The 15,071-nt window shown below is 39.5% G+C and overlaps 1 protein-coding gene across 5 annotated transcripts in view; it reads right to left on the bottom strand.

Moving 5' to 3' along the window:
• The window catches only part of lrp1bb (low density lipoprotein receptor-related protein 1Bb), a 503,881-nt gene that overhangs the window by 149,030 nt on the left and 339,780 nt on the right, over positions 1-15,071 (bottom strand). For all 5 annotated transcript variants that reach the window (XR_007441266.1, XM_049485229.1, XM_049485230.1 and 2 more), the window contains 6 exons: positions 9,494-9,628; positions 7,285-7,414; positions 4,381-4,507; positions 4,028-4,179; positions 3,573-3,697; positions 1,631-2,002 (listed from right to left, as the gene is read on the bottom strand). Coding sequence is in view for 4 of the 5 variants with exons in the window: in XM_049485229.1 (XP_049341186.1) it covers positions 1,631-2,002; positions 3,573-3,697; positions 4,028-4,179; positions 4,381-4,507; positions 7,285-7,414; positions 9,494-9,628 (1,041 nt within the window). In the remaining variant the exon portion in view is untranslated. The remainder of the gene's footprint in view (positions 1-1,630; positions 2,003-3,572; positions 3,698-4,027; positions 4,180-4,380; positions 4,508-7,284; positions 7,415-9,493; positions 9,629-15,071) is intronic.

The following is a 15,071-nucleotide window of genomic DNA, read 5'->3' as shown; positions in this document are numbered from 1 at the left end:
ATGTTGTCTGTAGTTTATAGAATAAAACATCAATGTTCATTTTACTCAAACATAAACCTATAAATAGCAAAAACAGAGAAACTGATTCAGAAACTAAAGTGGCCTTTTCATTTTTCTCTGAGCTGTATTTAGCTTGGTTATTTTTTGTTTGTTTTTGTATGCTATGTTATACCGGAGTTTCAGTTTAATTCTCCAGCATTATAAGCATTAGCCGCTAACCACACTAAGCACTAGCCCTTTGGCCGTCCAGAGCTGAAAATAATCAGCCTGTAGCCTGCTGTTTACCCTGGCTAGCACTGCTGGAGCAGCATTAGCACTAGCGGTTAGCCAATAATGCTAATGCTTCAGCTTTAGTGGAAATCTTGAAATCTAAGCTTACTGCAAATAAACAGAAGTGCTTTACTCGCCCAATCTTAGCAGGAGAGAAATCTGTGTAGATTAACTTGTCTGAAATGTAACAGTTTCGTTCACTTAGCTTAGCTTTACAGGTTTCACCCTGCTGAATTAGAAGGAAAACATGGTGACACCCTTGTTCCTCACTAAAGTCGCATTATAATGCGCCTTATAATCCGGTGCACCTGACCTTATGTATAAAATGAACCAGAAAATAGATGTTTATTGATAGTGCGCCTTATAGTGCAATAAACACGTACCACCTCATGTACCACATGTGATGCGAACGACAATAAAATCTCCTTGAATCCTTGAATCATTACTAGCTGTACAGCTGCTGTTTCTGAAAACAACAGTGTGAATCTTTCAAGGTTAATGAGAACCTCCTTTTTTGGAAAACCTGTGTCTTCTAGAGTGCACGGTACAGACCACCTCCTCCACGCTGGCGTTACATAAACAGTTGCTTTGCATGCAAATGGGAACGCAGGCCACATTTTGCTCATCACATCAATAATTGGTAATAAAGTGCCATTAGATGCTGAACTTTTTCATTGTGCGCTACCATCAGATACAGATATTGATTGCTACCAAAAGGCTCAGGGCTGTTTATATTACAAAGAAAAATCTATAACCATGACAGGCAGGATCTTAAAATGTATCACCCCTCTTTCCCTCCTTATTTATCCTACAGTTTTGGGGAGGGTGGAAATGAGACAAGCGATTTTAATCCATCAATAGTGCGAGGAAGGAGAGAGATGCAATGTTTTAAACATCATTTTTGACAGTTAAATTGCTCCCATTTAGTTGAAGACAAATGGAGGTGGCCATTATAACACTCTTACTGGGTGTAGTATGCAGTCGAAGCGAGCAATACATCACGCCTCCTGCTACTTAAGGTTTCCAGCAAATGGCTTTCCACAAATGGTTGCTAAAAGGCTGGAATGGGTCTGGTAGCAGAACATTTAGAAACATGTGGATCACTGCATTGACAACTCGAGATCATGATGAAAACAAATGCATGCGCGGTGCATCCGTATAGCCCCAGCTTCAACCTCCGTCTCTGAGAATTATGAGAGTTATGAGACTCTGGGGAACCAGAATTTCATATCTAACCAGCACAGCAACATTCAAAGTGACCTAATTAGCGGACATTTTTTTAAATGTCAGCTCAAGAACGTGTTTCAGCTTCAGCTTCACCACGCAAAGCACGAAGACAAACAGGAAACGCTGAACTTACTGTCTACGATGATCTGTCGTCCAGACCAGTCGTCGTTAATCATTTGTATATTCCCGTAATGGATGTCGCTGAAGAAGATGCGGTTATGGTCCGAGCTGTGCTGCTGGTAGTGGAAGGCGAGCGCGATGACGTTCTTGAAGAACTCCGGGTTCTCGAAGGGCTGGAGGGGTGAGTTGAGGTCGCTCTCGTCTGAGAGATGGATGCTTTTCAGGATAGTCCTTTCTGAGTAAAGCAGGTAGCCCTCGTATCTCTGGCAGGCGAATCCGTCCTCCGCCAGGTAGCCGTGAGCGCACGAGCAGGTCCTTCTTCCGCTGCCCAGGTGGAAACACAGCTGCTGACACCCGCCATTACTCCTGGCACATGGATTCGTGCCTAGACGACACAATCGGACAGCTTAACATCACGTAGGAAAAAAGACTAATGGCAATATGCTAATACCGACACCGAAACAAAGTGTTTAAAGGCGTTTAAAGACTGGGGTTTAAATCTCTAACCTCACAGCTATTCCATTCATTTATAGCACTTTAAGACACAACCTAACGCATAATCTCAATCTCAAATTTATATTATGTTTGCACTTATTTATGCTATAGTAATTTATATTAACACTATATATATATATATATACACATATATATATATATATATATATATATATATATATATATATATATATATATAATATATATCCACATGTTTGTAGACATCAGTTCCAATAAATGCATTCAGATACTTTTTGTACACACACACAAAGCTTATCTAGTCCCTGTAGAGAGATACTGCCAATAGAATAGGACTAGAATAGGAATAGGAGCAGATGAACACAAATCTATGTCTCAAAATCTACTGCCAATAATGGGCCATGTCTAATAATAATGGGCCATGTCTAATGCCAATAATGGGCTAGAGGAGTAGGAGATTGTGGAGCAGTAGAACTCTGTTCTCTGGAATGATGGTGCTTCATCCAATACTTTTGGGATAAGTCAGGGAGTTGTGGATGGGGTGACCTAAAATCAATAGAAAAGTAACATGACTCTCCATGAAGTTCATGCTCAATGGCAAGCATTAACTAGAGGGGTATAACCCCACCCAGAGAGAGCAAGAGGCCAATTGTGCCATCTCCGGACTTGCCACTGCCCACTCAACGTTTCATATGTTCCATACATATTCTTTTTCTTTCAAGAGCATTGTTACTCAACCCTGTTTTTGATATTCTTCTTTTTTTTAGTTATCCAACTATAGAGTAGGACAATACTAAATGAATGGAGTTGGGACCTCTGTTCTGAAGTTCTGGAGCACCATTGGATTTACAGTTAATCATCCAACATCAGTTTCTGCCTAATTTGAGTTGTCAGAGGCTTTCACTGCAGTAAATATAGTTTTAATGCACTCTAATAAAATCGATTTAGGAAGACATATGGGTTGAGAAGTTGTCTACAAATCTGTGGACATAGAAGCTGGGATATAAAGCCTAGGTTGGGTTTGATCAAGATTCAAATCAGGCTTTTCAGGAACCTGCTGATATAGACACACATATGGAACAGTCTAAAAAAGCTTCATAGTGACAACAGTAGGAAGGTTTTACCTTTCGCAATTGCTGCATGACATTTTTGTGGCATTTAATTTTTTTACACAGAAATGAACAAAAAATATAAAAACGATCATTTGATACTCAAACTCAAAGCTCTGTTGGTCAGTTTCTGTGGTGCTGTATTACTTTTATAATATGTATTATACATGTCTAGAGAATTGTAAGTAACCATGAGCCATGAAGAACACACTGGTTGTGTCCACAAAATACTTCAAACAAATCCTATGCTTTGCAAATGTGAGTTTCTTCCATTTTTCAAGTAACCTGGAGATCAAAATCCTCCAAAGAAGTCATCAAAGAAAGCTACAACAACAGAAAACAATAAGAAGAACATTAAGTTGAAACCTCAACCTTTCTCCCGGCCTTTATTAAAGACTTTCACATCCTTCAGGTTGACGCCCAGGCCGCTCCTCATCGTCACCGCCTCGGTGGCATCGCTTTTGAGCCCGCGACGGATGGAGCCGTTGGCATGAGCTCTGTCACAGTCAGCACCGGGGGAAACACAGAACGGAGGCTGGCATCAGTGTAATCAATGGCACTTATCTAATTAAAAGCAGCAAAGCTCATTTGAATACACAAGCCAGATGCTTGAAGCTCACTATCTGAGCGAGGCTCACCTTGACAATGACAGTTAGTTACAGTGCGGGCGATTTACATAAAGTCAGGGATGTTCCTGAGGAACGCCACAGGCTTACGGCAGGTCTTGTAGTGCCCTTGAGTGGAAGGGGTTAATCCTCTGAGACTGTAGCAGCTGGGCTTTGTGGGCCACTTTGGAAAGCGCAGCATTTAGTAAAATAATAAATTACCTGTCAGACCAGTAGATGTAAGCCCCGAACACAGCCACGGAGAATAGGTCCACGTTGGCGGCTGACAGTACAATCTCCCGGCTCTCCCCAGTCTCAAGGTTGATCCTCTCTATCTTGTCGGTTCGGGCGTCGCACCAGTATAATCTATTTTCCTGGAAAGCAATTTGAAAATGCACATCAGCGCGTCGTCTTTTTTTCTTCTTCTTTGCACAGGTCCATTTTATCAGCAGCAGGAGAAGAGCGATGGGGAGCGAGACCAGGGTATAGGCAGTATACTCTACATCATGACCAGAGAGAGGATCAGGGAGGAGGATGAGCAAGAGAGAGAGAGAAAAGAGAGAAAGAGACTCTACCTCGTAGTCAATGGAGATCCCATTGGGCCAGGCAATACCAGAACTAACAAGCGTGACTTGATCTGAACCGTCCAGCCGTGCTCGGCCTATGCACGGGCTCTTCCCCCACTCCGTCCAGAATAAGTAGCTGTTAAAAGACAGATGAAGAGAACGGTGGCAACAGGAAAATTGGCCACTGGTTATTTAAAGCCTCGTTTAAACTTCCAGCCCTAAAATAACTTCAGCCCTTGAGTGAGAGTGACTAAGCTGACGTCAGTCACAGTGAAAGCCCTTCATACCCACACAGTCATCAGCCCGTTCCTTTTGTCTGCGTGTCATAAAGTTCTCCAGGTCCACCAGACAGTCCACATTGTTATATATATATATTTATTTATATGTGTTATCTCTTGACAAGGAAGCAGGAAGTAGCAGAGATGGGGGACTGGATATCAGAACAGTGTTACTGTAAATGCTAGAAATTATTAAAAATAAATATCTGAGCTCAGCAAAAAAAAAAAAAAAGAAAAAAAAATGTTCTTGTTAAAGGACTGTATTTTAATTTTAGGTGTATAAACCTAGGAGTTTGAGTGTGAGCAGGACACAATTATTTACCGAGCCACATATCAACATAAACGCCATTCAAAAACTCAGTAAAGATAGTTTTTGGACTTTAATGGACTTTGTATGTAAGTAACTAATCCAAAAATTGTTGAATGTTCTGAATGTTGTGATTGTTCTTCTTACATTACATAACAAAATAAACTTGGCTGATCTTTGGCACCAAGAATTCAAAGAAATGAAATATTTAATGTGTTAATTGTTCGCCATTCTTCTTTCTGTAAATACATCATAAGGTATGCAGTACAGTACAGGGATTTCTTAACATTTTTAATCACAAAATTCTTCACACATTCTCTATCCCTCTATTCCTTTATTCTCTATACCTTTGTAATATGTGCAGCATGTTAAAGCTTATTATTAAAGCTTGGTTGTGAGTTTATTTCCAGTAACGGAAACAAACATACACTCTTAGAATATTAAGTGTTTATGTTTACTTCATATACTAAACTACTTTTTAAGTTCAGACCTTACAACATCAGACCATACAACTTGAGTTCATTTCAGGCATTAAACCATTACTAAATCAAACCAACCCAATCAATATAACCCAAACAGACCAAACTCAAATTAACCAATCTAATCTAACCCATCTTAATCAAACCCAATCCAATTTAACTGAAAACAACTCAACTAATCCCAACCAAATGCATCCAACTGAAACCATAACAGCTTAACTAAACCCAATCCAACTTAAACAAAAACAGCTTAACTAAACCCAATCCAACTTAAACCAAAACTGCTTAACTAAACCCAATCCAACTTAAACCAAAACATCTTAGCTAAACCCAATCCAACTTAAACCAAACCAATGTAACTAAACCAAATGCCACCTAACTCAATCCAACTCAACTAAACACAACCAAACTTAACCCAAACCAGCCCAACTAAACCCAAACAACCAACCTAACCTAACCCAGTTTAACCAAACACAACCCAACTCAACTCAAACCAACTCAACTAATCCCAACCAAAACCAATCCATCTTAAACCAAAACAACTCAACTAAACCCAACCAAAACCAATCCAACTTAAACCAAACCAATTTAACTAAACCAAACGCAACTAAACCAAATCCAACTCAACTAAAGCCAAGCATACTTAACCCAAACCAACCCAACTAAACCGAAACAACTAACCTAACCCAGCTAAACCAAACACAACCCAACCCAATACATGTTTTGACTGTGTGAACACGTTTTTAAAATAAGAATGACTGTAAAAAGAAGTTCCTGCTGTCATTTTTTTAATAAGACTTATTGTGAAAAGGAGTTTCTGCTGTAGTTTAAAAAAAAGAAGAATGACTGTAAAAATACATTTCTGCTGTAGTTTTTTTATAAAAATGATTGTGAAAAGAAGTTCCTGCTGTTATTTTTTGATGAGACTTATTTTGAGAAGTAGTTTCTGCTGTAGTTTTTAATAGGAATGTTTGTGGAAAAAGTTTTCTGCTGTAGTTTTTTTTAATAAGAATAACTGTGAAAAAATAAGTTTTTGCTCTAGTTTTTTTAAATAAGAATAACTGTGAAAATAAGTTCCCGCTGTTGTTTTTTTAAATAAGAATTTAAAATACGTTTTTTTTTAATAAGGCCGGCTGTTGTGTTTGGATCAGACCAGGCTGAGGGTACACGCTTATTCCTGCCGTGTGCTATTAACAGGAAAAAACCTTGATATGCCTTTGTAATGGTTCTCTCCGTGGGTGAGTTCACAGAGTATAAACAACTCCCTCCTTTTCATGTCATGAAGAAAAAAGGGCTCATAAGTATTGAAGGGAAACAGAGAAATCATAACATCACAGGAAACCACAGCCTCTCTGCTTGACTCCTTTCATGCACTGCTTAACGTAAGTACAGCAGACTTCATTTAGACCTGAGGGGGGTGAGAGGGTGGGAGGGGGGGACAGGAGGCTCACCTGGTATATTAGATAGCTCGGCGGCTTAATGGCTAAGCAGCACCATTACTGAAGGCCTGGTTTATGATGTTGGAAATAGCTGAGGACGGTGGAAGCAGTGGATTATTTTAGCTCCATTCAGACCACAGACGAGCAGCACACTTCTGCTGCGCTTCTGCCGGCCGGTGTATATTTGCAGAGCGGGTTTTGACCACAACAGAAGTCTGACAGACTATTTATTTCAGTCTGGGTTCAGCTCAGTGAGCAGAGCGGCGGATTCTAGCGAATGTCTGTCAACTGAGAAAAATATTCAAAGGGCACTGTGGACCTGTCTGCTGCTTTTAGGTCAGTAATGATGAAACGCATGAGAAAATCAATGTGTGATCTTCATTCCGGAGCGTTCTGAGACGGTGACCTACCCTCTCTGCGGATGCACGGCGATGGCTCTAGGCTGGTCCAGGTCCTCCGAGATCACCACTGACCGGTACATGCCATTCAGACGAGCGATTTCGATGAGATTGAGACCGTGGTCGGTCCAGTAAAGATTACCTTTGAGGAGGGAAATTGAGAGGAAATTCCATTAAAGTATAGAGTAACATTCAATACAGCCACAATTACCATCAGTTACCAAACTATTCAAAAGATATAGAAGCTTTCTGGACATTCAGTGCTTCATAAAAGTCTAAATAAGTCACAAAAGTCACATTGCAACTTGGCAAATAAGTGCATTTATTGCTTGAAAACTCGATGGGGAACTTTCTCAGACAGAGAGAGCCTAGGTCTCTGATTACACCAAATTATTAATGGTGATTTTCCATTTGTAGAAAAATACAGTCTAAGACTAGGCTTCAAATCAATCTTTTAAACTGCCTCTTTATATATATATATATATATATATATATATATATATATATATATATATATATATATATATATATATATATATCAGAACAAATCCTAAAAAAAAAACAACTTTACGGGAGAGACAGAGAACCCTCTTAACTTTTTAACTTTCAATGGATATTTCATGTAAAAAGAGTTTATTCTAGGTCATTTGCAAAAAAATTTATTGATCCATTCATCAATAAATGTTGACACTTAATGTGATATCTATGACTTAATGTCTTCCAATTTTAATTTAGTAAACTAAAAATGGACAAAAATGAAGATTTTTTTTTTTGGACAGCATCAAATTGCAATAAATTGCCATAAAATGTAGCACTCAAAAAGTTTCAAAGATAAGTATATATTTTCAGAATTACTTAATTAGAAATACTTAAAAAGTACTTAAAAGCTTAATGAAGCACAGATTAGCTAAAACAAACACTTAATGATAAACACATCAACATAAAACTACACGGTAATGTTTGCCTTATTTTTTTTTTTTATGTGACTAGCAGATATAACCTCTTTATAACCTCTGTGTTAAAAAGTTAATACAATTATTTGAATAAGTGTTTATTTTATAATTAAAAAAGTAATTGTATAAATGCAATACACTATTTGACAAAATTACTGGGACACTGTTTCTTTTAAAAAAAGCAAGGGTATTTAAAAAGGTTTCTCCTCATTTTATGGAAGTATACTGTACTGTTTCTACTGTGCAGTGAATAACTAATTTGTTAGAATGGTTGTTTGAACATATAGTGCAGATTGATTGACAGATTACTGGATTTACAAATTACCTTCTTAACGAACAATTTGAGGAAGAAAACGTTATATGTGCTAATCTTCTACCTCGGTATTATGTAGCATTATTGCATGATCAGTGCCTGTTATGCAGTCCTCCAGGTGGACGGTGGTTTCCGGTTGAGAGTACGCTGCACGCTATTGGCTGCTGGTTCTCAACAGTGTGGAACATGTGTGGATGAGTGCCTAGTGTGAATAACTGTGCGTAAAAATGTTATTGTAAATTGCTGTTGGGGGTCTATACAGTAGGGGCTATATACAGTAAGTGTAACTTGATTGATGCATAAATGTTACATAACATCATTATCTTGTTATTATCTCTATGTTTCACTTTTCAACATAATGCAAGGGATGTTCCTGTAGATGTTATTTTTGTTTTACATTGTTGCAGAATTTAACAATTAATGGACCAACAGAAATGCTAAGTATCCAAAAGAACTTACATAATGTATAATACAAGTTCTATAACATCTTCAAAGATAAAAAAAAAATATATATATTTTTTTTATTTATTTCCTTTGGCAGTAAAACTACATTGTTTTGAAGAACAAGGCTTTTTCTAAGACAGCAGCAATACGCACAGTAATACAGATTCTAACACTAAGAATCACTGCTCTCTTAAAAATGGCTGCAATATCATCAGAAAAAAAAATATTCCTCCCTTCTCATAACACATAAATATTTACCAACATGTGAATTTGCATGGAATGAATATAACCCGGGGTTATTTCTACAGTTCTACAGTTTTATGGTAGGTAATATAATAAGTCGTAAAAAAATCGACTATAATAAAAACCTACTATAAAAATAATGGCATTACCACATTACACTAGCCATAAAGCTAACACTAACCCCGTATGAAAAATACTTCAGCCCATCAACCCCTAGCCCTCATTATGTTAACACATGCAGCGTTTAACAACATAAAATCACCCTGACCAGCAATCCAGTCCACAGCGATGCCCTCCACCCTGCTGATGCCAGTGGTAATAATGTGTTCTCTCCATGTCTGGTCCCTCTTGGCACGGGAGATGCGGTTCAGGCCCATGTCTGTCCAGTAGACTGTGTCATTGCCTGAGGACAGGAGGTCATATTTCACAACAACGGCCAAAAACACTGAGTGAGGGGCTGTTTTCCATGCTCCATATACTACTGCCATGTCCTACAACTCAATACTACATTACACAGTGCAGCAGGTGTGAGGGTGTAGAGTATGGTGTACTCTGAACCTGGGCACAGTGGTTGTTATACCGTTACTCTAGTTGATTTATTCAAATAATCATAAAATCAAAAAAAAAAAAAAAAAAATCATCTGCATTATCTCCACCCAGTATTTAAACTCCACTGCAATAAAGCTGATATACAGTATTTCAGAGCTTGCAATTACCAGTGATTAGCATTAAAAAAAAAAAAAAAAAAGAAAAAGAAAACTGAGCTAAATACAGCTCTGGAAAGAAATTAAGAGACCACTTCAGTCTCTCTGATTTTGATACTTATAGGTATATGTTTGCGTAAAATGAACATTGTTGTTTTATTCTATAAAACTATAAACAACATTTCTCCCAAATTCCAAATCAAAATATTGTCATATAGAGCATTTATTTGCAGAAGATGAGAAATGGCTGAAATAACAAAAAAGATGCAGAGCTTTCAGACCTCAAAAAATGCAGAAAAAAGAAAACAAGTTCATATTCACAAGGTTTTAAGAGTTCAGAAATCAATATTTGGTGGAATAACCCTGGTTTGATGAAAACATCTCAGTTTTCAGTTTGTTGTATCTTGGCATGTTCTCCTCCACCAGTCTTACATACTGCTTTTGGAGAACTTTATGCTTTACACTCCTGGTGGAAAAATTCAAGCAGTTCAGCTTGGTTTGATGGCTTGTGATCATTCATCTTCCTCTTGATTAGATTCTAGGACAGTAAAAAAGAAGGACGCTGTGTTGATGTTCCCATTCATTCAATGAAAATTAAGCCAAACTCTTCTGCCATGTTGGCGATCCTGAAACCCCAGTCTTTGCAGTAGAGACCAGAGGAGGGAGAAAGACTGTGGAGAGCAGCCTACTCATTTAAATAACCCCGCCCCTGAGGGCTGCCTCGAGGTCACAGGCTGCAGAGTGGAGCGGAGCTGACGATCTGTTATTGGTCCCGCCCATAACCAGCCCTTTTACAATAACCACACCTTTTTTGAATAGAGCTGAATAACGTTTTTAAAAACGAGTTCTGTGGAAATATTAAAATTTATATACAATATAAGCAGAGGATACACTAGCTGTTGCATTTAAATAATGGAGGTAGAATTACAGTATATTAGAAAAAAACGTGATTGAAAGTTGTCTGTTTTGGCATTGAAACCTATGGGGATGGGTGGGGTTACACAGCTTTCTGAAATCGAACAGCAGGGGGCGCCCGACCAGTGGTGGCTTCACTTTTGAGAGACGATGCTCTGTCCAGCTGTACACTGTCTATGGGTAAAATCAAATAAACTATTTTTTTTATTCCAGAGCTGTATGCTGAATAAATATTCCCCACACTTATGCTACTAGTTATCACTAGGGGCTGAACATGTGCGTAATTTGACAGCGGCAAACAATCCGTCCTCTCTGTTTCTGCCCTGTAAACGGCCGTGGTCACGCAGCCCGCGGTGTGGAAATGTTGGGTTTATTTGCACCCTCCTGTAAATGCGGAATTTGCACCCAGCTAACAGATCTCTTGCAATGTGGCGGCAGCCAGCTGGAAGGCCTCCATCCGTTTCACGCTCCAACAAGCTGCCTGGTAATGACATGCAAACAGTATGCGGATGTAATCAGCTGTCATGGGCTGAGCTGGGCTCGGGCTCAGCCTCCTGCTCACCTGTACCGAGCTGGGCTCTGCTAGGCGATGTGAATGAGGGAGCAGAGGAGCACAGGAGCACAGGGGGACAAGTGTAAAGAGACTCTCTGACCATCTGTCCATTCCAGCCCTTTAGCAGAGGTCAGCACTTTTACCCTGCTTTCCCCTGATCCCCCAAAACTGGAAACAGGAGAGAGAGGGCAGAGGTGCTACGGCTTCACAGCTCGCATGACCTAATTAAGATTTGATCTGGTCCTTTTTATGGCAAGCAATTAAAACTTTTACCTGGACGCCACAATATATATATATACAGTGAGTCCAAGAAGTATTTGATCCCTTGCTGATTTTCTTCGTTGGCCCACTAATAAAGACATGATCATTCTATACTTTTAATGGTAGATGTATTCTTACATGGAGAGACAGAATATTAAAAAGAAAATCCAGAAAATAAATCTAAGGAATATATATTAATTGATTTGTATTTCATGGAGTGAAATAAGTATTTGATCCCTTAGTATTCATTAGCAGTTCTGGCTTTTACAGACCAGTTAGACACTCCCAATCAACTTGTTACCTGACCTGAAGCCACCTGTTCTCACTAATCACTTGTGTGAAAAACACCTGTCCACAGAATCAGACAGATCACACAGATTTCAAGTCTCCAACATGGGTAAAACCAAAGAGCTGTCACAGGACCTCAGAGTCAGAATTGTTGACCTTCACAAAGCTGGAATGGGCTACAAAAAGATTAGTAAGGTGTTGGATGTGAAAGTAACAACTATTGGTGCAATTATCAGAAAGTTTAAAGAGTATAACATGACAATCAACAGACCTCGGCCCGGTGCTCCAAAGAAGATTTCGCCTCGTGGGGTGGCAATGATGCTGAGAACGGTCAGAAATCGTCCTGCAACCACTCGGCAGGAGTTAGCAAATGACCTGAAGGCAGCTGGGACCACAGTTTGCAAGGAAACAATTGGCAACACTTTGCGCAACAATGGATTCACATCCTGCAGTGCCCGAAAGGTACCCCTGCTGAAGAGAGCACATGTGGAGGCGCGCCTCAAGTATGCCAATGATCATTTGAAAGATGAACCAAGTTATTGGGAGAAGGTTTTGTGGTCAGACGAGACCAAAATTGAACTTTTTGGCCTCAACTCCACCCGCCATGTGTGGAGGAAGAAAAATGCTGCCTATGACCCCAAGAACACTGTGCCCACCGTCAAGCATGGAGGTGGAAGCATAATGTTTTGGGGGTGTTTCTCTGCCAAGGGTACAGGGCTACTTCACCGCATCACTGGGAAGATGGATGGAGCCGCACAATGTACCGCACAATCCTGAGGGACAACCTCCTCCCCTCTGCCAGGGATCTGAAAATGGGCCGTGGTTGGGTCTTCCAACATGATAACGACCCTAAACATAAAGCAAAGGCAACAAAGGATTGGCTCAAGAAAAATCACATTAAGGTCATGGAGTGGCCCAGCCAGTCGCCAGACCTCAATCCGATCGAAAATCTATGGAGGGAGCTGAAGGTCAGAGTTGCCAAGTGACAGCCCACCAACCTTCATGATTTAGAGAGGATCTGCAAAGAAGAGTGGGCCAAAATTCCCCCTGGGGTGTGTGCTAAACTTGTGGTTAACTACAACAAACGTCTCACCGCTGTGCTTGCAAACAAAGGCTTTGCCACTAAGTATTGAGTGTGTTTGGCAAGAGGGATCAAATACTTATTTTCCTCATTGAAATACAAATTAATTAAAATATATTCTTTAAAATTATATTCTGGATTTTTGTCTTGATATTCTGTCTCTCCATGTTAGAATATATCTACCATTAAAAGTGCAGAAGGATAGTGTCTTTATTAGTGGGCAAACAAAGAAAATCAGCAAGGGATCAAATACTTCTTGGACTCACTGTATATATATATATATATATATATATATATACATACATAGATAGATAGATAGATAGATAGATAGATAGATAAGATAGATAGATAGATAGATAGATAGATAGATATAGTACCAGTCAAAAGTTTTTTATTCAATGTTTTCTTAATATCTTTCTTTAATTAAAAAAAAAACATTAAAGGACATGTATATAATCATGTGGTAAACAGTAAACAAAAAGTGTTTTTGTCCTCCACATGAATGAACTGAGATGAACCTGATGAACTGAGATGATGATTTGAGGTGATTTAAAAAGAGCTAGAGCTTCAGAGTGTGAAGAAAAAGCAGCAACTATTGTTCAGCACCTCCAGGAACTCCTTCCTTTAAGATGCTGAGAAAACTATTTCAGGTGACTCTCTCTCATGAAGACACTGGGATTAAAATATCAACAGTGTGCAGCTCTGTCCTCAAAGATAAATGTGCTACTTAGAACCCATAAAAATCTAACAACATCAGGAGGGTGAAAGCTAGCACAAGCTTCCTCCGATACATGTGAAGTCAGCCACCGCCTCTTTTCCAAGAGTAGCATCGCAGCGTGCTCGGTTCTGATACATTTGCTCACAGACGCCCTGTGCTGCAGACATCACCCTTTGGAGCGATGTGGGGAGTGAGCACCATCCACCCACCCAGAAAGAGCAAGACCAGTTGTGCTCTCTCAGGGCTCTGGTAGCTGATGGCAAGCTACATGAACAGGATTCGAACTTGACACAAGCGTCTGACTTAAGTCTGTATTTTTTAGCATTCTTCACAGGTTTCTGAGATTCTCCCTGCAGCGTCTATATATATGTGTAAAGATGCACAATCTCCATTATACCACTACTCAAATTATTTCAACTAACATCCCAGCTCTAGAATATAGCCCTCCGGATCTTTCTTTCTGCTGAAAATAGCACAGTTAAGTCTAAAATATCAAGTCATATATTTCTATATCCCCAGAAAGACAGTCCTGGTTTGACTATAGAGCACATTATGATGTTAGCTGTTAGTGTGATGTGGCTGTGTGTCTGTCTATGAGCGAATTTGCTCATTGAAACCAAGGCCTATTTTACATGACTAGCTTTTAATATGATAATATGGTGGCACCACACAAGGACCGCTTCCCCTGCACTCACTTTTCCTGCCACTTGTCACTACAGAATTCTGTTATAAACAGGGTGAATCATCTTGCATCTGTGAGCAGTGACAAATTCACTTCAGAACAGCCCATTCACAGCATGAATAATGCATGGGTGAAGAAAAAAAAGGAGAAGACGAAGACGAAGAAGAAGAAAAAAAAATAGAGAGACTCCAGCATGCCATCAGGCTCGCACGGCGCAGCCCTGCCTACTGTACCTTACTTCCATTTGATGGATTGTCCAATATATTAGTTTGTGTCCCTTATGATGCTGGTTTTAGGTGATATGAAGGAGCATTTATCTGAGATGCCTCCAGCGTAAACTTACTTAACCCATCTCCACCCTTTATCTCTGCAGAATGCGATCTACAGGCTGGTACGGTCCCCTTTAATCAGGTAAGGAACTGCGCAGTTAATATTAGATTGCATGTCTGACAGTAAACAACATGATGAATGTGATTTGCAGGAAAGCGGTACAGGCTTTATCTTTGATGTGAACGCATGGAGACTGTTCAAAGAGGAGGAAAGTACATGAATGCAGAGAGCAGATCACTTCTAAACGCACACATGCAGAGAGAGAGAGAGGAGAGAGAGAGAGAGAGAGAGAGAGAGAGAGAGAGAGAGAGAGA

This window comes from Astyanax mexicanus, chromosome 11, assembly GCF_023375975.1.
Source record: "Astyanax mexicanus isolate ESR-SI-001 chromosome 11, AstMex3_surface, whole genome shotgun sequence".
NCBI lineage: Eukaryota > Metazoa > Chordata > Actinopteri > Characiformes > Acestrorhamphidae > Astyanax > Astyanax mexicanus.
Note: the sequence above shows the minus strand (reverse complement) of the source record. Positions and strands in the feature narration are given on the sequence as shown.